General features: G+C 38.4%; 1 protein-coding gene and 1 long non-coding RNA gene across 7 annotated transcripts in view; one reads left to right on the top strand and one right to left on the bottom strand.

Moving 5' to 3' along the window:
• The window catches only part of LOC117819969 (muscleblind-like protein 2a), a 26,574-nt gene extending 6,331 nt beyond the window's left edge, over positions 1-20,243 (bottom strand). For 2 of the 6 annotated variants that reach the window (XM_034693540.1, XM_034693543.1), the window contains exons 1-7: positions 19,771-20,221; positions 13,199-13,812; positions 7,894-8,058; positions 6,007-6,207; positions 5,666-5,920; positions 3,536-3,589; positions 3,003-3,159 (exon numbers count right to left, since the gene is read on the bottom strand). In XM_034693540.1, coding sequence (XP_034549431.1) covers positions 3,003-3,159; positions 3,536-3,589; positions 5,666-5,920; positions 6,007-6,207; positions 7,894-8,058; positions 13,199-13,372 — 1,006 coding nt within the window. In that variant the 5' untranslated portion in view covers positions 13,373-13,812; positions 19,771-20,221. Of the gene's footprint in view, positions 1-3,002; positions 3,160-3,535; positions 3,590-5,665; positions 5,921-6,006; positions 6,208-7,893; positions 8,059-13,198; positions 13,813-16,559; positions 16,796-19,770 lie in introns of those variants that run through there. The other 4 variants (XM_034693546.1, XM_034693542.1, XM_034693544.1 and 1 more) reach the window with 3 other exon arrangements.
• On the top strand, positions 20,229-26,002 carry LOC117819970. The gene is made up of 3 exons (XR_004632661.1): positions 20,229-20,298; positions 24,005-25,370; positions 25,630-26,002. It is a non-coding gene; the product is annotated as an uncharacterized LOC117819970 (long non-coding RNA).

Below are 26,002 nucleotides of genomic sequence, written 5' to 3'. Positions count from 1 at the left end.
ATGGCTTATAATAGGGGTGGTTCATTTCATGTGTAACACCTGTCCTGACACTATGAGTTAAAAAAGTCAGGATGCTGCTGCCAGAGTTTTAACAAGGAGAAAGAAAACTGATCACAAAACACCTCTTTTAAAAACTGCACTGGCTCCCTGTTTCTTTTAGAATTGATTTTAGTACTTCTACTTGTTTTTAAAGCTCTTAACAGCCTTGCTCCTCCATACATCACTGATCTCCTGTCATTTAATGTTCCAGCCCTATAACTGAGGTCCTCGAATGCTTCCCTTTTAAATGTTCCTCGTGTGTCTCACACTACAAGCACCGTCCAGAGAGCTTTCTGGTTTTACGCCCCTAAGCTTTGGAACTCTCTGCCTCTGGACATCAGAATGGCGAGCTCTCTGGGTGTTTTTAAAAGTAAACTTAAGACTTACCTTTTTAATCTAGCTTTTAATTTGGAGTAGTTTATTTTTAGCCCTGGACTGCATTATTATAATCTTTTTATATTTTTATAATTTTTATTATTATTTTAATCATTGCTTTAACACTGATTAATCTTATTTGAAAATAAATATATTTATTTAAAAATTTAATTATTTATTTATCTATTTATTTCTTGTATTTTTCTGATCTTCTACCTTATTTTTAACTTTTCTTTCCACTCTTACTTATTTTATTAATTTTACTGTATTGATTTTATTTTATTTTGAAGTATTTTATTTATAATCCTGCCTTTTATAATTTTACCATTGCTGTTGTTTTCTGTCTCTCTGTTCTTCTGTGAAGCACTTTGTGCTGCATGTTTTTATGTATGAAAGGTGCTTTATAAATAAAGTTGAGTTGAGTTGAGTTGAGGAGCAGAGAGAAGTTCTCATTCTCAAGCAGACTTAATAAACAGTGAGTCTGCTGTTCATTATACTGTGTGGCAGCCATCATCAGTGTTAATGTTTACATCTACAGTCAGGCTGGGCGTACACTTTACGACTGTATGAATGTTATAGTGAAAAGTGTTTGCAATTCACAACCTAAGCTCACGATTTATATGCTCACGCTGTATGATCTGACTGTGCATATTACACCGTGACGCAGCTTTGACAATCATCAACAAAGTTACCTTTGAAAGCTCCGTTACACTGCGGATGAGGTCAGAGAATAGGACTTTTAGAATTGATTTTAAAGTTCTTTTAATTGTTTTTAAAGCTCTTGTCATTTAATGTTCCAACACATTCACTGAGGTCCTCGAATGCCTCCCTTTTAAATGTCCCTCATGTGTCCCTCACAAGCGCCGGCCAGGGAGCTTTCTGTTTTTATGCACCAAAACTGTGGAACTCTCTGCCTCTGGACATCAGAATGGTGAGCTCTCTGGGTGTTTTTAAAAGTAAACTAAGGACTTACTTTTTTAATCTGGCTTTTAATGTAGGGTAATTTCCTTTTAGTTCTGGACTGCATTATTACCATTGTGTAATCCTATTATTATTAATTTTATTTTATTCTTATTCGTTTTATTTTTTTATAAATCTTTTTATTTGGGACACACTCAAAGTAAAATACAGCGATGTCAATTCAAAATATACAATGCCCATCTTTTTTTTTCTCTAACAAAACAAGGAACATTGTCTCTGCATTAAAAGAAAAATTATAAAACAATTAATTTCCCTCTGCAAAATTATCAGATACATTGTTTTAAATAGAGTAGTCACCAAATACTTAAATTACAATGGAGCTGATGCAATAAACAAACAAAAAATAATTAAATTAAAAAAATAATAATAAATAAATAAAAGAAAATAAAAGAAAAAGAAAAAAAGAAAAAAAAAAAGAAAGAAAGAAAGAGAGAACTTGGGTTCAAGAAAATGATTACATTTTTTTTTTTTAATTCTTAGAACTACCCTTCACTGTTAGACTTATCTTCTCCAATTTGAGAAATGACATGATGCCTTAAGCCACAATGATATAGAAGGAGGTTTGGAGGATTTCCAGAGGAGTAGGATTTGACGCCTTGCTAAAAGAGAAGTAAAAGCCAATACCTGCGATTGTAAGGAATTAAGTATATACCGAATATAGCAACAAAGCATTTTATTTTATTTGTTATCTATATTATATTAGATTTCATTTTATACCTATTTTTCTGGTATGAACCTGGTTTTATTATATTTATTTTATTATAATGATTTCATTTCATTTTTATTTTATTTGATCTTTTCTGATACTTTTATTTTATTGATTTGATCGTCATGATTTTATTTGGAAGTATTTTACATCCCTTTCCTTTCCACTTTTAAATGTTGCTGTTGTTTTCTGCCTCTGTTCTTTTGTGAAGCACTTTGGGCTGCATGCTTGAGTGTATGAAAGGTGCTGTATAAATAAAAATGAGTTGAGTTGAGTGAGCATAAATATTAGCACATTCATCATCTTTCTGACATGAGTACAAAAAATTAAAAATAATCCTGCTTGTCAAAGAACAATTTCTGGTGAAGCTGTTGTATTGTATTGCATTAGATTGCATGGGTTCTCATAATGTTGTGTATATCTCTTTGTTTAATACACAAATGTCTACATGACGCAGCATGTTGCAATGGTTCTCCCAGACGCTGTCTACAACTTGTGCAGGCACAAAGCCCTGCAGTTGGGGAATCCGTTCGTGGCTCTGCTTTCACTGTGCCAGAGGATGCAGTTTCTAACATACCAGAAATTCTACCGACTGGTTGAGAGCAGCTGATCAGGCCGTGATTGACCCTCGTGCCCCCCCGTAACACTGCTCGGCAAATTGTGTGCGATCAGGCTGAAATTTGGCCCGACTTCAAAGGCGGTCGGGTGACTCAAAAATGGGGTCAGACGACTTGCTGTGGTGATAAGAAGGACTTTGGCAAAGTTTTTAAATCAGGTTAAAAAAAAGTGAGTTTTTATTCTATCTGTGAGTATTATCCCCCCAGACACAAACTACTGCTGTCATTTCAAGTCGGAAACAGGTGTGGAGAGGGAAATTCTACTAAGTCCTATAGAGGCTTACCTGTGGGGTAAAAAGCGGCGGTGGGCTGATGCAGCTGTGTGTTGGCCAGAGCTTGTTGGTAATGCAGAAAGCTGGGGCTGAGGAGAGAGCTGGCCCAGCTGCTCTTCTCCAGAGCCGGTCTCTTTGGTAAAGGTTGCAGGATGCTGTGGGGAAAGGCCTGAAAAGTGACAGAGGGAGACATGACTCACCAAAACTTCTCAACTTTTCCTTCTCTATGTTCTGCTGTGATTTACACACTACATTATTTAGCACTGATTTTTAAAAAATGTCACAAAAAACTGACAAACGTGACTAAACAATAAAGGTGAAATAGCAGCTAGTGGAACATTTAATCATGGTTTAAGGGTACAAAAATGAATGGAATAATGTTTAAACAAAAAAATCTTAAAACATCTCACAACTGAAGCACTTAACGATACTGATGGTGACTGTGCACACAAAGACTATATGAGAAGCTTTAAACATCAATGACAAAAACTCAAATTCATTACAGTACAATCAATAGCTACAACCAAAGCAAAAGGTGAAAATACCAGGTCTACAGTTGCCTCGAGGGATCGCTTCATTGCTTTGGCAGTCGACTGAGTCTTTTAATAGCAGGCAGCGAGCACATGATGGCAGTGGGCCAATGGGATTCAAGCGTATTAACATACAGGTAACAGCAAGCAGAGGTGCATCATGGGGGACAGCATTGTGGATAGGTGAGAAGGGGAAAACAAAACAAAAATAATCTGAATGTAGTTTAACACGTACAACACAATAGGCATGCACAGTAACCAAAACAACTGATTAAAAAAAGACACACTTACTAAAGAGTCCTTAATTAGTAGATCAACATGAAGAGTTAATCAATAGCTTTGGCTATACAATGACTGAACACACTTTTTTAACACTACTTTCATTGTATATCGATCATCAGGATATAACATTACCTGGTTAGAGCTTGTTGATTGTATGCTATCTCTAATAAGATGCAATCAGTGCAACTAAGCATACTTCAAAAGAATTGGAACACAGACATTAATTTTACAGCTTTCAGGAGGGGGTGATAATGTAATGCACATCAACATTGTTATAGTGAAATGAGAGATGGCTCGGTTTTATGGGAGCTAGCTAAAGGCAACGTCATAAATCAACAGCATGAATAACCATGTCTTCAATCTCATTACGCACAGAATGTGGAGCTCCATTGATTTAAATGAGACCAAGACTTTTGGTGCCTGCTCTACTTGTTTTGTTCATGATGGATGTGGTTGTTTTTCTGATTTATAATACAAATACAATCTTGAAAATAAGAAATGATGATGTAACTGATGAAACTATTGAAGGAGAAGTATGAATAAAGTGACGTAGACTATAAGGGAGGGGGATTAAAGGGTAAAGTAACACATTTTACTGACCTCAGAGCAAAGTTTAAAGAGTTTTAAATTAATGTTGCACTAAAATTAAATAGAGAAACATTTTGAGATGCAAGAATTTGTCAAATAAACAGAAGTGATAATTAAAGGAACAAGTTAACTGCAATAAAGCACCAGTTGTCTACACTATCTGATGCCTATACAGCGAATTTCCATTTTGGGGATTTAGTGTGTTTAAATTATCACTCTTAATTTGATTGACAGTTTATTTTAAATGTCTAACCTTGTCTTCAACTACAGCTTCTCTTATCTCATCCCGTCACTCTGACTTTGTTTGTTTAATGTTTGTTTATTCCTATAGTGCTTGCTTGTAATTACTAGATTAAGAGATTCTTTATTATCAGAAGAAAGCAAGAGCAGATTTTCCTTGAATTGAATGGCTTATACTCCTTAATTATGGACGAGATGTAACAGTATGTAATGTTTTACATAGACAGATAAGTGAGGCTGAAATACTGCATGTGCAAAGTGTTTGAACATATCAGGAGTGTATTTACTGTAGTCTAGCATTCTGATTTATCCTTTGTCTTTGAAACTCACTGTAAACACACAGACAGAAATCCCTTTAAAAAACAGAGACTAGATTTGCTTACATTTTTTTTTCTTCCATGTGCAATATTTTTTCTTTTACAGAGGTAGTTTATATTATTGTAAATTGCATATTTTACATTGTTGATTGATTCCAACCTTCACTATGTCTCTTTTTTGTGTATGCATTTAACTGTTTCTTATGTAGCTGTCATAAAAAAAGAGTAGAATAGACATTATAAGCTTAATCTATCTCTGGATCAGGTCTGAAAATCATCAGGTTTTTAAGTTGTCTTTACAATCTAAGTAATCTGATTGAAATTGTCTGTACATAGTTTATATAGCATACTTTAAAGAGTGCTAATTTACCACAATGTAAAAAAACAACATAGACCTAAAACAGCAGGACTTAAGTTGTAGACTACAGAGTCAATCCGTTCACCACAGCTATCCTTGTTTACAAGCAGGGGGTGGAGGCCTATAGTTTTAGAGATCACTAATGTGCCCCCTAACTTAGAGTTTTAACTGAGAAACTTGAATAATTAATTAAACGGCTGGTTTTCTGCTGATTTGAACACTTGTAATATTAAAACAATAACCTACCAATACATATTCAGATTCAGTATTTTCATGGCAAACTCTATTACGTTATAGGCAGGAACATGTGTTTTTTGTAAAAACTGAAGCTCTTTTCAGACAGATAAGGCTTCTTCTTACCATGGCTGCAGCTGCTGCCTGGGCTGCCACAGCTGTGTGGCTGACTTGCTGTTGACTGGATTTGATTTTGGCCTGCAAGTGTGCAGGCGGGTGAAAATACTTGCACTTCTCCCTGGAGCAGCGACTCTTAATGTAGTCCATGCAAACAGTGACAGTGTTGTCAGTGCTGTCAATCATGGGACTGTCACTGGGGTGAGCGAAGCGGCAATCTGTCTCCCCTCGTGCACAGTTTCCCCGCTGGAACTCACGGCACACCTTAGAGGAGCAATGAGAAAGACAGTGAGAGGAGATCAACCCGCAGCATGGAGCTCAACATAACGTCATTGTTCATGTTTAAATACCTCTAGTTTGTCTGTGCGCTGCAGCTTCTGTGAGGGAGAAGAAGAGGAGGAGGAGGAGGAGGAGCTCTGAACTGTCACAGGCGGGCTCCCTGACATGAGGACCGGGGTGCTGGGCAGGCTGTCTGTGGGGACAAGGCTCATCCCATGGCCCAACGGTGTCATGTATGACCCATAACCGAGACCAGTGTTTGTGCCAAGTCCCTGTGAGGGGAGAGATGTTTGCTTTTAGGGCAGATCTTATATCCAACAACTGACGTCAGCAGCATGATGTAACAATTACACCGTTTAATCAAGATGAAGAAGAAGATAATGCATAACATGTAGATAGAAAACAACAACAGTGTGGCGCTAATGGAAAATGAACATTAGAAAGAGATACTCTGAATAAAGCAGCTTCACATTTTAGTAGAAGAAGCAGGTCAGGAGAGGCTGTGACTGAGCCACCGCTAATGCTAGCTTAGCTGATATTGTCTTTAGTGTTTGTTGTTAGCAAACTTATTAACCCTCCTGTTATGTTGCAGGGCCAAATTGACCCTTTTTAAAGTCTATTTTAGGTAATATTTGCCTTCCAAACCAGCTAAATGCAGCATAAAAATCTGGATAGCATGTCACAGAAGAGGTGTCTTGTTAATTTATCAACATCACTTCATAAAAATAAAAAAAATCTAAATTTAAAATAAGATAAACAAAAATCTATGTCATGTAAAACTATTGTATTTATATTTAGGGCTTTCGGATGTACATTAAAAAAAGTTTTAACATGAATTTAAATGAAAAATGAGTGAGTTATCCTCATTGAACCATGATCTCTGAGAATTAAAGAACACCAATGGACTAAATCTTGATTTAAAAGGTTAGTAATGGAGTTAAAAATTAGATTTCAAAAAATGTGTATTGGGATTTTTTGGGGTTCTGACACTTTTGGATAATTAGGAATGCTCCGGGTCAAATTGACCCAGGTACCTGGTTATTAAAACTGGTTAATCACTAAATAAAGAAGCTTCACACAAAAACAATGTTGCTTTGATGCTCTTCAGTAAACAACATGTGAATGGCGTGGGTCATTGTTGTTTTTTCTTAAATGAATGTATTTATGCTCTTATTCCTTTGGGACTGATTTGACTTCATCATCAGGTGTTGCCCATGTGAAAATGAATTAAAGTTATCATTATTATCACAGAATAAAAAATAGTATTGAAGGTAGGGTTGCAAATTTCTGGGAATTTTCAAAGCTGGAAACTTTCCACGGGAATTTACTAAATTAAAGGTTGGCTCTTAATAGGGAACTTAAATAAAGATGGGGAAAATGTTTTATATATATATATATATATTTAGTATAATCCTGACTAAAACAAGAAGTTTTCATGAAGAAGATGCTTTTTTATTTGCATGTTGAATGGGACTTTTTTTGGAGGGAGAGGGGCTCTTTTCATTTAACATTTTGAATGGGACTTTGTTGGGATTGCATTTTGTTCATTTTTTAATAGGTTGGGTCAGGGGGGATATATATATATCTAATATTTAACTCAACATTCATGTTTTTGTTCTTCAATGAAATAATTGATTTTAAATTTATCTAAATTAAATATTTAACACTTGATAAAGTTCTATTTACATATAAATCTGTTTTAATTGTATTATTTTGGATGGATGTCTGCTTATAACAAAACAAATATTTATGCTTGGATAGGATACCTTTCCATTAAATTACCCTTAATTCCCAGTTAATTCCCATGAAAAGTTTCCAATTTGGAATATTTCCAAAATTCCCCAGCTTAATTTCCCATGGAAATTTCCGTTAACTTTCCGGAAATTTACCGGAAATTTTCCACCCCTTTGCAACCCTAATTGTAACATGTCTACAATGAACAATGAGGTCCTCCTTACCACAGGCTGCAGGCTGGGTCCTGGGATCATGAGCTGCATCTGTTGGGCGAGCACGGCCGCCGCTGTCTTCTGCTGGATGAGATTGTTGCGTCCGTTGATCTCTAACTGCGTTTTTAAGTGCGAAGGTGGATGAAGATACTTGCAGTTTTCTCTTGAGCATCGACCCTGTATCCAGAGAACATAAAGACAGACAGTCGTGATTTCAATTTGGTAATCCTAGCATTCCTCTAAAATCAACTCATTGTTCTTGATTTTGACATCTTTGAGTCGTATGATCCATCACCTCAGTCTAAGCGACTAGCTGCATAAGAAACACATTTCCGAAACACAGGCACTGGATGTTAGTAATAGATGAAGATGTTTTGCTGTAGGATTATTCAATATAGTTGTAACTGACTGCAGGGAACATGTCAGACATGCGTTCACAGCGCTCCCTCTATGATTAAACTAAAGCTTTTATGAGAGACTTAAAGGCAACACAAGTCGTCCCTGAGCCTGACGGCGGAGAGGATCCAGGGTGAATGTGCTTTATATTTCAGTCCGGTTATTAAGCCTGAGTATTAATATCTCCCTTTAGACTTTTAAATGAGCCTACAAATATGATTTCTGTCAATCAAGCGTCTGTGTTAGTCTAATGAGAGGTAAGCTTTCCCTGTCCTACTTATTCAAATCCCTCAATCAAGTTAACTAATTTCTACTCATTTGCATCTCTCCCAAGAGATTCATTTTAATTATTTTCACTGAATATCCATGTTGGTTTAACTGTCGTTAATGTTTCATTAGTCTGTGTATCGCTCCAGGAAAATGCAGAGCCAGTAGAAAATATTCATCCCACTCTTTAAATCGTTTAATGATTTATGTGTCTGAAACTTTGCTCTGATTTCTAGTTTTACTTGAAAGCATGAAATTAAAGTTGTGTTTTTTTTTGCTGTTTCTTTTTGGTTTAGACGAGACAATTTGGTGTCTACTCTAATGTCCCTGAAGTGATTTGAGTGCTGCACAAGATATGCATCTCATTAATAGATTAATAGAACCCTCAAAGGGACAGGCTGTCTGACATGATGACAGTCATGAGAGCTAGACGTTACATTTGTTTGTCTATCAGCTTGACGCATCAATGGAAGTCATGAGCTGTTAGTTACAAGCATGTGCACATTCTTCAGTCAAATAAAGTAAGCTCTGTATCAGACCTTTAAGTGCCTTTAGCACAGCTGAGTAAAAGGAAAACAATGCTGGTCTTCAGAGCATATTTTAAGCAACCAGCTCTATCTGTCCTTCAATATATTAAGGCTGATGATGAGTAACAACTTCCTGGTTAGTAAAAGTTGACGGTTTAACCGTAGGTATGACAGAAAGAGGCCTTAAATAACCTCTCAGACAAAAGCTCACTCATGAAGAAGAGTCGTGACATCATCACATGACTTCAGCAACTGATGATTTACAAGCTGACCCTCTTATTTCCATGACTGTAACTCCAGTTTCATGGAGTTACAGCCGGGTAATTCTAGTTAGACAGTAAGTGTAGTTACAAGATTTACAGTGTAGTGGCCTGGCAGGTTGTAAAGCCTCTGGAGATCCATAAACTAACTGATATAATCCAGGTTCATGTGCTTCAAAACATGTGAAACTACTAACTGGAACTACTTTTAGTCTATTATGACTGAATGATGTCCCGATCAGCTTTTTTGGCCCCCGATCCCAATCTGATATTTCAATGTTGACGTTTTCCGATACCAAGTCCTGATCTGATACTTGTGTTTGCCTAGATAATAGCTGCACAAGAGGTAAGAGAGTTGAGCTGCACACTGTTTTTTTTTCCTTTAAAAAAAAAAAGTCATTTAAAAAAATAACTAAAATATGTCTTATGTTTATTCCAATCAACTTAATCCAGCTAGCATTGTTGTAAAACTCGTAATCTGTTTTACAAGCTCTGCTGTATGAGATCCAAGAAACTGGGAATGCATTACAGCACGATTAAATCTGAGGCTGCTCTGAACTGAACTCTCACGAGCAAGTGAGTGATTCACAATGGCGACAATCGGCTGCAAGACGGAGAGTTTAAATACTGGGAATGACAGTGAGATCGAAACACGCCCGGTTGCATGCCGCTAGCTACGGAGCGACATGCCGGTATAGAGAACGACAGCTGATGCTAACGTAACACACATATAACTCACTGTCCTGTGCTTGTTTTATGTTTTCGCCTTTTTGAACCCTATGTCCCTGGAGAGTTGCCGTAGGGTGTGTATAGCAGATGTTTTTTCTGTAACGTGTCTGGCGGTGCACATGTGAGTTCTACAATAACATTGTAAAGCATGGCTTGAGTTCTACATCCATGTCCCATTTATTATTTTCTCATTATGAATACACAGTGATCCGAACTCAGAATGCTTAATTACACTTGCGCATTAGCCTTCAGCTGCAAATTGTGTTCAGTGACGCCGGATATAAATGATTGGGTGAGATGATCGGCTGAAAATGCCGATCATCGATCAATTAACAAACGTCATGATCGGCTCCGATCTGATAGTTGAGATCGGGATCGGGACATCCCTAATTATGACCGCTATGGAGTGTACCTATGTGTCTGTCTGTTTGTTTTTTGTTGTTGCTTTGTGTTTATCTATTTATTTTTCCATTAACTTATCTCATGCTATGCACCCCAGTTGAGGTACTGCATGTGGGGATGAACAATAGAAAGGGTGGAGTATGATAAAAAGTTTATGGATTTTTTTGTGTGTAATTGTCAGTTCAAAACTTTATATCTGATCATCTGTCTTGTTCCTTTTGTTTTGTTCTGTTTAGGTGGTCTACTTTGTAACTGTTGTGTACAAGGGGATTACCTTGTTGTATGTCACATTGGTGTAACACACTTCAAACATTAAGTTATAAAAAAAAAACAAACAATAAGTTATGACTGCTATGCAATTTTAATTTTCTCAATAGTAACTATCGCTGAGACAACAATTTTAATAATCACAGCTATAGTCTAAGGATTTGAATAATTTTACATTATAATGATTGAATCAGTGTTAATTGTATCCAGCACGTGTAGGTAGGTTAATCCTGTTAGTCCTCTGTGCATTTTAATCCTACCTTCTGATGGAGAAAGGTGGACCTTAGTGTAAACATTCACACACTGAAACTGAAGTTGCATCAACCACATAACACCTCCTTAATTCATTGCCTTTTGTCCAAGCCCCTCTCCTCCATCTAAAGCCCATCACCTCTTCTTCATAGTCTTTTTAACAACACTCAAGATTTTTTATTTTTTTTTCAAAGATAAAGGAAAAAAAAAGTCCTTGACCGCCGGAGCAAAGAGAGGGCCCTGCGTCCGGACAAGAAGCGTATAAGCTGCCTACAGTAAGGAGATAAGACGATGACTCAACATGAGAATAATCCCAGGGGCAGAGCTGCATTGTGTTGTGATAGTCAATGTGTGAGAGTAGATTAAAGCAGCCCTGGTCTCATTCAGGGCGACTGAGCAAACAGCAGAATAAACCTGCCGCGATCATGTCGGCTGCAAGAAATGTCTCACTCCACAGAAGATAAGTGATGAGAGGACCATCTGGCAGGTATTTGACTCCAGCTCTGGAAGATTGCGTGATCGCCTCTGTAAAGGATGATATATAGTTCGCTGGTTTATGCTAAATATTATCCTGACAGGGCGAGACAAGACCCTTCTGTTCAGTGTTTACTTCACGCTCTAATGTTTATGTCTCCTTCCAAACAAGCTGACGTCAATAACCAGACTTCTTTCGGTGGTCTGATATGATTACACTTGGTCTGCTCTCAAGAAATAACAGACTGTTGCTGTTGACCATAGATTGTATAAATAATGGACGTAGTATCCGTGACGTCACCCATCTGTTCCTGAACGCTGTTTTGAAGCCTATTGCCGGCGGGAGCCATATTGGAAATACTGAAGTCAACCTAACTGTTGTCGAGAAAGTGTGAGGTAAAGAAGTGGGCTTTAAGCCTCCTAGCCAACAGCTACAGTGTTCCCGCCTGCCAATCAAGTCAGTCATGTCCTTAAAAGGGCAAAACTCGTAATCTTAATATCCTCTGAACTGTCGCGTTAGAAAAAAAATCACCCCCCGTACAGTGTGTGTCGAGAGAGGAATTAGCGCCATTGGCCCAGCGGTTTAAGTGCGCGTTCCATACACAGAGGCTAAAACCCTTGTTGCAGAGGTTGCACGTTTGATTCCAGCCTCAACCATTTAGTGCATGTCCTCCCCCACTCTCTACTCCCCACTTTCCTGTCTCTCACAAAAATGTCCAAAAATATTAGAAACTTAGAGAAAAAATAGAAAAAGAAATTAGCTCTTCAGACTGAAGCATTTTTTTGAACCAGGCTGTAAACATGTTTATTAATGCTGCAAAGATCGTCTTCTTTGAATGGGTGTGTATGTGGTTTCCGGTGTTTCTGCAGCCAGTCTCAAGCGGGCGCTGATGAAGTGCAGTTTTTAGCACTTCCGCATGGGCTTCATGTTTTTTAGACGGGAGGTTGCCGCTTGGTATTGACCAATCAAAACCAAATATGTTACACGGTCGTGCAATTAGTCTTCATAAACACAGAACAGACAGAGCCTTTGCCATCGCTGCCCCCACTCTCTGGAACTCTCTCCCTCCACACATCCGCAGCTCTGACTCACTTCAATCATTCAAAAACCACCTCAAGACCAACCTGTTCCAAAAAGCATACAACACATGACCTCTCCCCCTGCCCCACCTCTGTCCCTGTTTTGTTTTATTTATATGTTATATTTTTTTAGTTTTACCTTATGTAAAGCGACTTTGAGTACTTACAAAAGCGCTATATAAGTTCTATGAATTATTATTATAAACACTGCTGTTACATATTATGGGAGATAGAGCTGTGACTGCAGTGGCTACATTGAAGTAATAGAGATCCCATCCTGTACTAGGTTTTTAAGAACTTGCAGCATGGATATGTATTGGTGATATATGAGAGGCTCACTTTCTGCTGTTCACACTAGTTAGCATAGTGGACCTTTAACTTTAATAAATTGAAGTTTATGGGATGAGCTAGCTACATGGACTTTATCTGCAATTCAGTTTTATTGGATTGAACCTGCGGTCCTGAGAGCGCTTTAAATTAAAAAAGAAAAGAAGGACATAAAAAAGTGAAACCATTCACTCAGATAACAGTATGTAAAATGACTTTCTCATTTCGTGGCTTTTACAGAGTTTCCCTCTCCTTATACGAGGGCTGAATTTCCTTACATCCAGCAGAGCATCATAAAGGTGTCAGAGATAACACAGTGTGTGCAATATTTCTTACCTTCAGTGAATCAAAGCAGGCAATGACCCTCCCGTTCTCAACTTGGCAGCTCTTGGGTGGATGAGCAAATTTGCATTCCTCATCACTACGTGAACAGTTTCCTCGCTGGAACTGTCGGCACACTTCCAGAGTTAGCCATTTTGTGTCCCTCACTGAGGAAAGGTTCAACGCCATGTTTGAAGGTTGTAATCATAAATTCTTATTTTCCAAAGTCAATCTTCTTGCGTCTCGTACAACGCAATGCTGCAAACTGGATCTAAAAAGTAAGTCTTCTGTTAAAACAATGAGGCGAGTCCTCCATCAGCTGGAGCACGAAGATCAGAGAGCTGGGTGATCACAGAGAAATCACCAATCAAGAAGAAAGAACTGCTGTGGAGACTTGTCACTTTACTTATACATTCCAGGGTTACTACCCTCTGTCTGATTATATTATGGCTTAATCTTAAAGTGTTTTTTAGGTCCTGACGTTGTGCAAAGTCGCAGACAAAAGGCTTGCAGCAGAGGTACCCAGTGTTGGAGCTTGAGTCTGGCCTTACAGAGAGCAGAGGCCACCAACGGACACAGAACAACCACAAGTCGATGATATCCTCCCAAAGGCACTTCCTGTTGATAATCTGAAACACAAAAAGAAAGTTCATCAATCACAATGTATGAAAAATAAACACAACAATTACTGTTGTAGCACTAATCTATGATTGGGACATTTAGAGTTACTATAAGCAGCTTCTTCTATCCTCTGGAGAGGGTTTGTTCTCCAGGGGCATCTGTTCTTTAGCAGTTTACAGAAAGCAGATTATGTCAAACAATAACAAATGTGATGTTGTGTAATTAGGAAAGTTATATTTGGTCATGCTGGACTCTCCGAAGACCGACATGAGAATTAACTTCAAAGCCAAACACCAGTTACTTCCCAGCAACGGCTCATAAATTGTGACTGGTTTTCAATTCTGGTCACTTGAATCTAAATGAGTTGTTTGCTCCGCCGGAGAAAACTGAAAGGATGAAGATGCTACACTGGTATTGGGATATTGTGATGGTAATTGTTACTGAGTGACATTTTGTGGATCAAACCATAGACTGTATGAATAATAGACGTAGTATCTGTGACGTCACCCATCTGTTCCTGAGCACCGTTTTGAAGCCGATCATCGGCGGGAGCCATATTGGAAATGCTGAAGTCAACCTAACTGCTGTCAAGCTAGTGTGAGGTAAAGAGGCGGGGTTTGAGCCTTCTAGCCAACAGCTACAGTGTTCCCACCTGCCAATCAAGTCAGTCATGTCCTTAGGCAAACTCATAATCTTAATATCTTCTGAACCGTTGCGCTAGAAAAAATTCACCCCCCTACAGTGTGTGTCGATAGAGAAATGAGCTCTTCAGACCTAAGCTTGTACCAGGCTGTAAACATGTTTAATGTTGCTTTGCGCCGCTCGAGTGGCTGCTTGTTGCAGCAGCTCTCTCTTCGTTGTTCTTTTTTCCACTCTTTGTTTTCATATCTCTTTAGTTATCTTTGTATTTGGAGCCTGTCATGTCTTTTAATGACTCATTTGTTGGCCATGGACACCAAACTGGCTACGTTTGCAGTGGTGTTTTTACTGTTTTTGTTCCTGTGTGTGTCCGGAGATCCTGCGTGTAACCATGGTCACATTGTTTACATACAAGATCAGCTGTTAGCAGCCCATAGCATGTTGATGCTAAACAATGCTAGGCCCGATGTTCCCTGCGAGCTGAGGAGAAGGAGGCAAGGATGACGTGCTGGTACTGAGGTGCATGCTAAAAAAGACGACATCGACCTGTCCTTCCACCCACCATTATGGGGAATGTAAGATCTATCTACGATAAGGTGGACGAGCTAACCCAGCACCAGAGGGAATACTGGCAGAGTAGCATCATGCTAACAGAGCTAACACTGGACACAAACGCCACATTGGAAGGATTTCACCTGCTGTGGGTGGACAGGATACAGGAGAGCAAGACTGAACACACTGGGGAAGAAGGCCAGCTCAGTCCTGGACCCTGTGGAGGTGGTGGCTGACAGGAGAATTATGGCAAAGCTGTCGTGTCAGATGAAAATTTCTTTAATATATATATTCTTGTTGAAATTCTTGTACTGTACACCTTTTTGTTTGCTGCTGTAACTCCATGAATTTCCACGTTGTGGGACGAATAAAGGAGTATCTTACCTTATCTTATCTTATCTTATCTTATTATTGCTGTAAAGATCGTCTTTTTTGAATGGGTGTGAATGTGGTTTCTGGTGTTTCTGCAGCCAGCCTCAAGCGGACGCTCAATGAATTGCAGTTTTTGACGCTTCTGCATGGGCTTCATATTTTGAGACTGGAGGTTGCCTCTTGGATCAAACGTTAAGCCTGTCTGTGCAGATGTCCTGCATGGATTTAACCTTTAACCCTTACAGTGCTCATAGATAGGAGCACAGTTTCATAGAAGCGTCAAAGCATATAGAAGCATAAAGAAAGTGTAATAAAAAAAAGTTCAATCCAGCGTTTTCGTAAAATCAGCTATTTAGAATATTCAGTTTCTACTCATTAATCAACACAGATGCTTGTTGTCGTAGCTAACAGTTGTGCTATTTTTGAATATACCGTCAGCACATTTCACCGTTCATATCTGCAGGCCATAAAGTAATCATGTTACAAACTGAGTCACTGTTGTTGTGCTAGTCTGGGATTTGTCATGGTGGTGTGTCAAGGCAATCAATTGATCAATAACAGTGTATGAACATTTCCAGGGCTCAGATTCATGGAGCCATGGGCAGCCTGTAATGCTACATTTATAACGCTTTCCGTTGATCAGTCTCCACACAAAAAAAAAACAACAACGATGACATTTCATTTCATAGACATAAATTCAGTCCTTCCTCTCTGCCCACTATAACCTACTTTCCATGACGCTGCTCCTCTCTATTTGCTAATACTGTAAAAGGACACATGGTGCACTGCGTGTGCTAAAAGGCAACAGTCTGATATGCTGACTCTTGCTCAAGCAAAGAGCATACAGAAGACAAAGAAAGCAGAGCTTAAACACACATCATGTTTAGAGCCAAACACAGGATGGGATAGTCAGACCAGTACACTAAGTGGTTAAACACACAGGAAGTTGCTGAGCAGGCAGGAAAGGAGATTCTCTCATGAGCTGAATAATTCTGTGCTAGAGCTGAAAGTTTCTCCTCGGGGTTAAAGTAACAGGAGCAGGAACGTAGAGCACAGATTGAGAATAAACCTCCTTGTTGTTAACCCTGATCTATACCTTTAACAGGCTCACAGCTTTACTGCACTCTTTCCCACAGCATACTGCAGCAAATTCCTTTGCACGCAAGTCAGGAAACAGAGCAAGACAACCTACCTCTCTCACTTCATGCAGCACTAAAGGACTTCTGTCCACGATCAGGAATCTGGGTTAGAGATAGGACTTTAAGGTGGCTAACTGGTCTGGATAACAATCACAAGAATCCAATGTATCCCTTTCTCCTTTCCACGGATTCAGAGAGCAAAGATTTCCTCTCCACAACAGTAAAAACAGACTGTCTGTCCAACTCCGGCAGAAACATATCCAGCCACCCCCTTCCTGCCTGGGTGCCAGCCTCCGGGAAGACCCTCCCAGTTAGAAATGAGCCAATAAGAGAAGCAGAAGCTGATGCGCTGTGTGAAAGCTGACTGCAAAGCTTAGAGCAACACACTGCTGGCAGATGACCCTGAAGCTGTGAATGCAGTTAGGTTCCTTGCAAAAGACTGAATCTAACACTTGATCTCGCCACAATGAGCGAGTCTTTATAAAGCTAGAAGTCTTTCAGACAGTATACAAATACTCTGCTCCAATGTGACCATGTACAGAACACGGAGCACCTCACTGTGGATCAGGAACACGCTTCAGACGGCGCCCTGTAGGTGCACTCAGTTTAAAGTACATAAGCTTTGTTTGCATTACATGGCAGTCAGTGACAGATCCATGAATCTGAGTGTTTACACTGACATATTTTCTGTAACTTTAATTCTGATTAGGTAACAGTTTTAACCTGATTTTGGTTACTACTTGGACTGGCTTTGTGATATCAGAGTTATCAGAAAGTGTTTTCTGATATCATGTGTAGGCGGTCCTGCAAGATCATAATTTTCTACTTTAAAAAAAGACTGAATAATACAATAACTGGGAATGTTGGTTCTCACCATTCAAACTTACAACAACTGAGGAAATCTAGGTTGATTTTGATGCTGTTGTTTTCTTATTTTTCTTGTTTTCTTATCTTGTTTTTGTTGTTATTAATTCCCCTATCTGTTTGCCTTGAACATAAACAATACAGATCATTGTTAAAGTCATCCAGGCCTCTATTACTCCATCTTTAAGTGAGCACTGATTTAATTATACTGTACTATTTTGGGTGACCCCTCTGTTCTAAGTTACCTAGACTGGACCCAGACTATCCTCATGTCAGGTAGAAAGACTCTGGTTAAAGAATGAATGAATGAATGGAGGGCCTCCTCAGCACCAGTTGCATGATTTGAAGAGGGGGCAGTATCACTTTTTTTTATTGTCTGATTGAAGACGTGTCCAACTCAGAAAAGAGGAAAAAGATTTAAGTTGAACTACAATAATGATGTTAACAATTGTGGGAATACTGTGGTAGAAACTCTGTCAAATTTCAAGCTGTCTGTGCATCAGTTTTTTTTATATGTGTATTGGTTGTTGTTATTTTGTAATTATTTTTATATGTATGTATGTAATTGTATTGTGTTTACTTTAGTTCCTAAGTGGTATTTGCTGTTCAGGGTGTCACTGCTTGTTTATGCATGTTCACTGTGAAATTAACTATTAATCAGAAAAAATTATAGTGTACAACTTTTAATTTAACCTCTTTCCATAAAAATAAAAATAAACATAAATGCTTTAAAAGCTACAAACTTGGTTAGAAGACTTTTTTTTAGGTCCCATCCAGCCAAACAGAAACCTAAGTAATACAATACAGTTAAGTAAAATACAGAAAAACAGTAAAATAAAAAAATTCTCAATGTGAAAGACTAATAATTCAAATTAAAAATGTGGCCATCATTCTTTTTGTTTTCACAATATTAACAATGGGCTCAAACATTGGGATTGCAAGCTATCATCATTAAACTGATTTGATACCAACATATATGGATTAGCTACTACAATTGATGATTCATAAATCAGTTGTTATTGTGGCTATATCTGTCAATAAAGGCAATACCAACCAATTCTGATACTTAGATGACAGATTGTTGCATCATTAGTAATATTTGGTGATACAGTGTATTAATGTGTAGCAACATAATGCCTGACAATAAGAAAAAATAAGGTAATAATGAGATAATAAATCCCCTTCCTTATAGGGTCTAAAGGAGACAGCATATGGAATCTAGCATTAGCACCACCCAGACTGACATGATACACCCGAAATACATCATGAGGAGAAACTTTCACTTACAACACAACTTTGATGTTAAAGCAAATCCAGTATTTTCTATCAATTCTGAAGAAAGTATAACCTAATGCTGCACATGATATCTGTTTTATATAAAACTGATAAAAGACATTTTAGGTGTTCTGGTGTAAAATGTTCATACCTGGCACATGCTGCCTTATTCAGTACACAAGTAAGATTAAGAAGATGCTAAAAAAAAAAAAAAAAAAGCATCTTGTGACAATTCAACTCTCTTCACAGCCATTAGGTCAGACTTGGTATTGTTAGTTAACCCTCCTGTTCTTTCTCCTGGGTCAATTTGACCCAGTGCATATTCAATTATCCAAAAGTGTCAGAACCCCAAAAAATCCCAATAAACATTTTTTAAATCTCATTTTTAACTCCATTACTAACCATTAAAATCAATATTTGGTCCATTGGTGTTCTTTAATTCTCACATATCATGGTTATATGTGGATAACTCACTTGTTGTTCATTAAAATTAATGTTAAAACTTGTTTTAATGTACATTGGAAAGCCCTAAATATACATACAATAGTTTTACATGACATAGATTTTAGTTTATTTTATTTAAAATTTTCTAATCTCTTATTTTTTAAGAAGTGATGTCACATGCTGTCCAGATTGTTATGCTGCATGTAGCTGGTTTGGAAGGCATATATTGCCTAAAATAGATTATTAAAAGGGTCAATTTGACCCCCAAACATACATAGGGTTAAAGGTTATTATGCATTTTTTACGGAAGGGGAAATGGAAATTTTGCTAGTCGCAAAAATGGATGTCCCGCCCCATCCCAGCGTTACAGCATGTACAGTCATGTTTCTAACTTAAAAACGTCGCAAATAACAGCAGAACACCCCCCTGACACCACCGTCATCTACCTGACACTATCCGTCACCATAATGTTTTATTTATACAGTTTGGGACTTCGAGGTTTAGCATGCTGAAGTCTCAGATTTGCATTATCATCCTAGCTAGCTAATCACACTCAACACTCAGCTAGCAGACTGAGGACACAGCTGCCACGGGTGCAACATTCTGCGGAACACTGACATCAACGTTAACCTGTATTAGCTTAACCACAGTGTTAGCTGAGGAGAGCACCTTGCTGCTTACCTCATCATCACGGATGAACCTTCACGTCTCAGAAGATCACACACCAGCCCGGACAGACGACACGACAGTCCACGGGAACTAACGAAAACAAGATGTCAAGTGTTCCCGAAATGTCTGTGTAATAATAACCGCTTCAAGTCTGCTCTGTTCGTATTACTGAAGCTTGTTACTTCGTCCTCATTTCCTCATCACTTCACAGCACTGCACAGATTTAAGCAACAAGCTTTTGACAGCTTACTGTACGGCCGTCAGTTTGATGTGATGGGGGTATTCCACAGATGTGCTGAGGAGCCTAAACACTACTAATGTTACATTACATAAAAATAATCAAATACCTTATCATTGGCTACTATAAAATGTAATAGAATGAATCGAGTGTTATCAGATATTGGACGGAAGAGGTTAAACAAGAACTTCTACCCGCTGCGTCCCCCCCATGACCGCAAAGTGGTACAATCCACACGAATGCCAGTAGGCTAAAAGGGCAAGGGTTTTTTCTTGTTACCAAGGGAACAGCAAAAAAAACATGTGAGTTTTTTCAAGATTAGTTTAAAGTGAACTCTTTGTCACAAATATAAACATCTGATTACTGAAAATATCAATATGTTTAGAGAATTAAATATAGAGTATTCCATACTGAATTTTGGAGAAGAATTCTAAATGTTAAAAAGAAAAACTCCAAATTACGCCTGCCGAACAGAACTAGGACGTTTCCCATTACTGTCAAACATTCAGAAACGTGCAATCAAAATTTTGGACACATCTAAATTTAGTCCCAAAAGACTCACTTCAATTTAAAGCACTAAAAACCCAGTGGCGGTTCTGGAGAGGGGCCAACAGGGGCCAGTGCCCCTGTAAAATTGAACCTGGACCCCCCTGTGCCCCTGAGTGCTAAGGGACTCATGTTGAGTGTAAACAGCCAAACAGCTGCTGTCAGTCTGCATTTTGATATAGTACACAGTAGTATGTCTAGTATATAGGGATGCACTGATGTTTTGCTAGTTTTTTCTCAGCCGGTCCTCGCCCCTCTCAGTCTCTTTTGTCAGGGTTGAATGTGTCCTTCTGACAACACCCTTGGCCCCAGCCTGGCCCCCCCAGTAAAATTGGTCTAGAACCGCCACTGTAAAAACCCAAGAGCTGAACCCTGAAAACTATCCCCTTAGTCAGCTGGTAAGGAAGCAAATCAGCCAGACTCCCATCAGCACTGAAAACACAACCAAATTAAACTCATCATGAAGCACTCAAAGATCTGTATTTAGAACACTGGAGAAACGAAACAAAAACCCAAAGTAGAATGAATTGTTATTTGACCCTAAACAGCGATTATAAATTACCTGAATATCTGTACAGTGTCAGAGATACAAAACATCCTGACCAAATACAGGCTGAGTGACCACCAGCTGGCTATAGAGACAGGGAGGTACAGGTAGACATGGCTACCCAGAGAGGAGCGTTTATGTGCTCACTGCTCTACAGGGGACTTAGAGACAGAGATGCACTTCCTCCTCCACTGCAACAAGTTCTCTTTACTAAGAGATTCCCACTACAGGGAAATTACTAAAATGGTAACAAACTTCCCAACATTAACCCCAGAAGAGAACCTGTCAGTTCTCCTGGGGGAAGGGTCAGCAGCTCCTCTGGCTGCTAAATATGTGTCTGCCTGTCACAGCCTGAGGGACGTACCATCCCATGGTGTTTGATTTTAGGTGAAGGTTTTATGAGTGCGCCTCATCAAGTGAGGACATGGAGATATGCTGTGTGGGTGACACCATTCTTTATTAATGTGTATAAAATATGTAATGTATATAATACGTAATGTATATATGTGTATGAATCTTATGTGCTTTGGCAACAACATGTCTTTGTTCATGCCAATAAAGCAAATTGAATTGAATTGAAATTGAAAGATGGTGAGAGGTCACAATCCTGCCCAGCATTCTGCATTGCTGCAATGAAATAGCCCTTATGTCCAACACAGTTGAGTATTCTGTATTTGTGCAGGCCAAGGGAATGATGATAATATACTATTGTAAGAGGTTTGATAGAAAACCTTTGACTCGTATAATCAGAATGAGAAGCAAAATGTAGCCCAGTCTCATAGGTCTGCTCAAGGTCAAGTAAGATGGATGCTAACCCAGATAACATCAGTAAGGGAGGGTGAGAAGGGAGGGTCGATGTGGTACAATATAGCTAAAGGTTTTGCTGACATGCTGCTGCAATAAGGATAGAAACATACATGGAAACATTCTGTCCTCTATGGTGAGAGGCCTCACAATGTACGGTGGGCCTCAGTTGTATGGATAGCTTTGCTTCTTATCGTTTATTTGTAGTAAAATGGGAAATACAACCTTTTTATTTACATACATTTAAAAGTGGTAGCCTACTAAATGATTAAGACACTCATTGTAATGCAGACCATTGCATCTTGCAATTTCATACCCTGGTTGTTGACAGGTAAGTAGCAAACAGCAGTTTTTGTGTGCTGCAGACGGGATGTTGTTTAAGATAAGAGATGATAAGATAAGATTTATTAATGCCCCATGGGGGGAAATGACTTGCTTTAGCACCTCACAAAAATAGAAACATAAATAAAGCTTAAAAGTGATAACAGGAAGCAAAAAATGATAAGAAATAAATATTGTGTAAACAAAAATAGCAATAAAAACTATTCACACTGTGTACACCAATATGTACTATATACACCAAGAAATGATTACTCAGAAATACACAGCAGGATTGCAGGGATATTGGATATAACATGCTAATATATAAACACTGTATATACTATAATAGTCGTACAAATGTGGCCACCAATAATACAAGTAATAAGATAAATAGTGCATGGTAAAATGATGAATATGTACATTATACTTACTAAAAAATGATATGAATGATATCTGAATTGAGGAAAATGTTGTTATCTTTGACATCAACAGCTGGCACATACTCTAATTTGCTTAATGTAACCCGTTCATACAACATTTATTCTCTTCACTTTTTATGAAATGATCTAGCTATCATGAAACAAACACCATGGTTCACTGAGTTCCCATAACATTCTTATGACTTCTTGAGGTGACAATAATTACACCCCACATGCCCTCCCAGCCTCAAATAAACACACACACACACACACACACACACACACACACACACACACACACACACACACACACACACACACACACACACACACACACACACACACACACACACTTTGACAGCGCTCTTAAAAAAAAACTCTAGCTGTGGCATGGAAAGGTCACCATGTTGCTCCCTTTGAGGAAAATGTCACCCTGAAAGTGTGCCAGGTGAAAGAACAAAGAGCCCTCCACATTTCATTTTTGACCCTAACAATGTTTATTGATACTTATGTTTTTTGTATGTTACTTTAAATTGGTGTGCTGCATGAGAAGATGTCACATTTTGAGATATTGTTATTCAGATGTCCAAAGTACCACCAGAAGTCTTGCCCCTTGTATGACACCATGGAGATAAAAAAAAAACCACCCTGTATCCACTGAGGTAGTTTTTACTAAGGCTTAATCATTTTAAGAATTGTCACAAAATAATACCAATAAGTAATATGTATTGTATTCTCTGTGATATTTTGCTTTGAACATTTTATTACAATTCATTCATTTAGTTCAATCAATTGTTAAAGGGCAATACTGTCATCTAGTGGTATAACACTGAAAATTCAAATCAGCACTACTGCTTGGGTTTAGGAATTAGGGGGAAAAATATATATGAGACAGACTTAGAGTTTATTTTTGTTATTTCATGTATTTTTAGCTGTAAAAAATTCACAAAGAAGACGGACAAGGGATTTCTGCTGCATTATGAGAATCAAAAGCTTGCAGAACAACCAGGCAGGAGTTCCATGTTTTGGCCTGTAGATGTCAGTCTCCTCTTAGATATGTTTTGGCAAGTGGTGACGCTCAGAAGGCTTAACCCTCAGGATGTGATTGGTTTAGGAACCTGAGGGGTTACAGTTTGGGATGATAGATGACTCCATATTTACTGATTTAGTAGAATTAAAAAGAAATGAAAACATTCAAACCATAAGATAAAAAAAATATGCCACTATGGAAAATAAGTATATAACCACAACTGGTAAATCTTATTTTTGTCAAGCACACATCAACTTTTTTTTTCTGTGCCTTCTCTGCATTTTTTAAAACTAATTTCCATTAATCCATCCATCCATTTTCTTCCGCTTATCCATCATTAGATTGCAGAGGCAGATGTCTGAGACCCAGACATCCCTCTCCACAGCAACGTCCCACAGCTCATCCTGGGGAATCCAGAGGTGTTCAAGGCCAGTTGGGATATGTAGTCCCTCCAACAGGTCTGGCTCTACCTTGAGGTCTCCACCCAGGCAGACAAGCCCGGAATGCCTCCAGAGGAAGGCGTCCAGCAGGGATCCTCATCAGATGCCCCAACAACCTCAACTGACTCCTTTCGATGCGAAGGAGCAGCGGCTCTGCTCCAGGCTCCCTCCTGATGTCCAAGCTCCTGACCCTATCCCTAAGGCTGAGCCCAGCCACCTTTCAAAGTAAACTCATTTTGGCCGCTTGTATCCGCCATCTTGTTCTTTCGTTCAAGACTCATAGCTCATGGCCATAGGTAGGGATTGAAATGTAGGTTGACTGGTTGACAGAAAGCTTTGCCTCGTGACTCAATTCCCACTCTTTTTATTTCATTTTTTAAATTGAAAATTAACACAGTTTCTTGTTTCCTATTGGAGTACAGTTTATAATTTATTTTACATGAAATCAATGTTAAAAGTGCTATTTGTTTTAAGTTTTTGAAGACTTACTGTACTGTCCTTCAGCTCTGTACGTTCAAATTTCCACTCAATTTTGTGCTGACTCCAAAAAAACCTCAGAAACCAGAGCCCTGTCCTCGAGCAGTGCTGTGCATGTTTTTCAGGTCATTACACACTTCCGATAGTTCAACATCGAGATAACAGAGTCATACCATCTGTGTGGAAATGACTTGCTGCATCTCGTGTCTGAAATGCTGAGCCAGCCGTCCGTACTACAACCTGAGGGGAGGCAGAAGCTTGTGTGGATACAGAGCTGTAATGTAATGTGCATGGGAAACATCAAGGGAATTCAATAAAAAGTTGTGAGGCACTGTTCTTTTTTGAAAGGCGAAAGGAGGCGATGTGAACCTAACACAAAATTGTTCATCTTAAAGCATAAACAAAACATCTATTATATTTCACAATAATTTCAGGATGCAATTTTCAAAACCTTACATATATCTGTGAATACAGTATTATGTTTTACAGAAGAAAATGAAAGTTTTTTGCTGACTTTGGTGGAATTAAACAGAAATGATTGAAAACAACAAGCTTCTTGCACAATATAACAGTACGGTGGACTGTTTATCTACATCATAATTGGGAGTTATAAAAGCACCCAAAGACACCTGCCCACCTTCTTTATACCATCATATGAAATGAAAGTACTCAGCTCAACCTGCACTCTGTAACTGTGTATTCTATTTCTAGGTCTGAACATCCATTCTGTACAATTCCCTCTTGACCTTTTGCTAGATGAAAACTTTTCAGTGAGGCAGCCTTGCGTCAGGTCTGTAATATGTTTTCTCTACATTTTCCTTTTAAGTAGTTGACAAATGCAAAGTAAGTTGATGTCAACATAAACAAGAATCAGTTATTCAATCAGGTATACTGCAGAACATCTACCGTGGAAGAGTTAAGAACCTGTAAAGTGAAGCAGAAATATAGATACATGTTTATTTTGTTCATAGTTTTGCACAAGATCTTTACTTGATAAAATCTCAAAGTTGTAGCAGCAGTTTACAAAATCATAGTGTAATGATTTTCAGGTTCTGCGATTGACCGGTATCCTCCTCCTCCTCTTTTACAATGCATGATGGGATGTTTTCCAGCTTCCTACAGCCTGAAAAGCAAATACATATGGAGCAGATGTATGGATGAATAACATTAATCACTGTAACAAAACATAAGTTCAGTTTATAAACAGTCTTGACAGTGAACATCAAAACGGACAATATAAAGGCAACACGCATGATAATCTTAAGGCCATTCAAAGTATTTATTTCTGATATTTTAAGCACTCATTGTTCAGGTCAGCTTAAATATTACACGCAAGAAAAGCTCTTTAGACTTTTCATTTTATCACAAGACTTTTAACATATACTGTACATAGAACTTTTTACACTCAGAAAGCTCAGTTTT

This window comes from Notolabrus celidotus, chromosome 10 (genome assembly GCF_009762535.1).
Source record: "Notolabrus celidotus isolate fNotCel1 chromosome 10, fNotCel1.pri, whole genome shotgun sequence".
Classification (NCBI taxonomy): Eukaryota; Metazoa; Chordata; class Actinopteri; order Labriformes; family Labridae; genus Notolabrus; species Notolabrus celidotus.
This window is presented reverse-complemented; position numbering and strand designations above follow the sequence as displayed.